Source organism: Mandrillus leucophaeus, unplaced genomic scaffold (genome assembly GCF_000951045.1).
Source record: "Mandrillus leucophaeus isolate KB7577 unplaced genomic scaffold, Mleu.le_1.0 Scaffold392, whole genome shotgun sequence".
Taxonomy (NCBI): Eukaryota; Metazoa; Chordata; class Mammalia; order Primates; family Cercopithecidae; genus Mandrillus; species Mandrillus leucophaeus.
In genome coordinates, this window is record NW_012104165.1 from 2,236,276 (window position 1) to 2,238,203 (window position 1,928).

The window sequence follows — 1,928 nt, forward strand, 5'->3', positions numbered from 1 at the left end:
TGAGTATTAGTTTACATTTCCCCCCAGAGCTTTGTTATATCATCTATTATCTATCTATCTATCTATCTATCTATCTATCTATCTATCTATCTATCATCTCTTTTCTGGACTAGTTGAGAGTAAGTTGTAGATGACACCTTCCTTTACACCAAATACTTTATTCAGTGTTTTTTTGTCTAAGAAAAAGGATGGTACTTTACATAAGTCCAGCACAGTACCCAAATCAAGTCCAAACTGAGATTTCTTAAATTGTCTCAATAATTTTGTTAATAGCTAGTTTTTGAAAAAATGCAGGATTGTACACTGAGAAATCACATCTCTCTAGTCTCCTTTCATCTGGACCAGTTCCTCACCCTTTATTTTTCTACTTAAGCTTGATAGTTCTGAATTGTATAGGCAAGTTATTTCTCTCAATTTGAGTTTTTCTCATGTATCTTCATTATTAGAATTAGTCTGCATTATTAGAATGTTTAACACAAATATCACTGAAGAGACATCATGTCCTGTTCAGAGCATCATCACAGCAGGCTCATGATGTTGGTTGTGCAAATACAGGCGATCTTAACATCAATAAAATCACTGGTTATGGTGGTGTCTGCCAGGTTTTTCTACTATAAACTTCACTGTTTTTCAGTTTGAAATTAACAAGAAATTTGTGAGGAGATATTTTAGACTATTTTAGATATTTTAGATATTTGTACATATCCTGTTCCCCATCAAATTTTTATCCACTAGTTTTTGCAATAATTTATGTTTTTCTTAACACCATCACCCCTTCTATATTTGTTAATTAGGGATCTACTGTAGGGAATAGCTTTATCTTCACCATTCATGTATTTATTATTTTACTTTTTATATCAGTATGAGCTTTGTAATTCTTCTTTTGTTAAATTCATTACTACTAATGGTTAAATTGTCCTACAATTAAATGATGGCAAACCCTTCAAACTGGCTTTTATTTTTTATTCAAGTGTGCTGATGTTTTTGGATCACTTGTTTACTCTTTTTTGAGTTTACCTGACTTTTTTTTTCTCTCTCGGGTAATAGGAAATGAATGATGATGGAAAAGTCAATGCTAGCTCTGAGGGGTACTTTATTTTAGTTGGATTTTCTAACTGGCCTCATCTAGAAGTAGTTCTCTTCGTGGTTGTCTTGATCTTCTACTTGATGACACTGATAGGAAATCTGTTCATCATTATCCTGTCATACCTGGACTCCCATCTCCACACTCCCATGTACATTTTCCTTTTAAACCTCTCATTTCTGGATCTCTGCTACACCACCAGCTCTATCCCTCAGTTGCTGGTCAATCTCTGGGGCCCGGAAAAAACCATCTCTTATGCTGGTTGCATGATTCAACTTTACTTTGTTCTTGCACTGGGAACCACAGAGTGTGTCCTACTGGTGGTGATGTCCTATGACCGTTACGTAGCTGTGTGTAGACCTTTGCATTACACTGTCCTCATGCATCCTCGTTTCTGCTACCTGCTGGCTGTGGCTTCTTGGGTAAGTGGTTTTACCAACTCAGCACTTCATTCCTCCTTCACCTTCTGGATACCCCTGTGTGGACACCACCAAGTAGATCACTTTTTCTGTGAAGTTCCAGCACTTCTGCGATTATCGTGTGTTGATACCCATGCCAATGAGCTGACCCTCATGATCACAAGCTCCGTTTTTGTTCTCATACCTCTCATCCTCATTCTCACTTCTTATGGTGCCATTGTCCAGGCTGTACTGAGGATGCAATCAACCACTGGGCTTCAGAGAGTGTTTGGAACATGTGGAGCCCACCTTATGGTTGTATCTCTCTTTTTCATTCCGGCCATGTGCATATATCTCCAGCCACCATCAGAAAATTCTCAAGATCAAGGCAAGTTCATTGCTCTCTTTTATACTGTTGTCACACCTAGTCTTAACCCTCTAATCTA

General features: G+C 37.6%; 1 protein-coding gene across 1 annotated transcript; it reads left to right on the top strand.

The window, feature by feature from the left end:
• Positions 1–1,050: 1,050 nt before the first annotated feature.
• On the top strand, positions 1,051–1,920 carry LOC105547618 (olfactory receptor 2J3-like; the record flags this gene model as incomplete). Its single annotated transcript, XM_011991282.1, has 1 exon — positions 1,051–1,920. A coding segment is annotated over exon 1 (870 nt), but the record flags the coding sequence as incomplete, so codon positions are not given.
• Between the last annotated feature and the right edge of the window lie 8 nt (positions 1,921–1,928).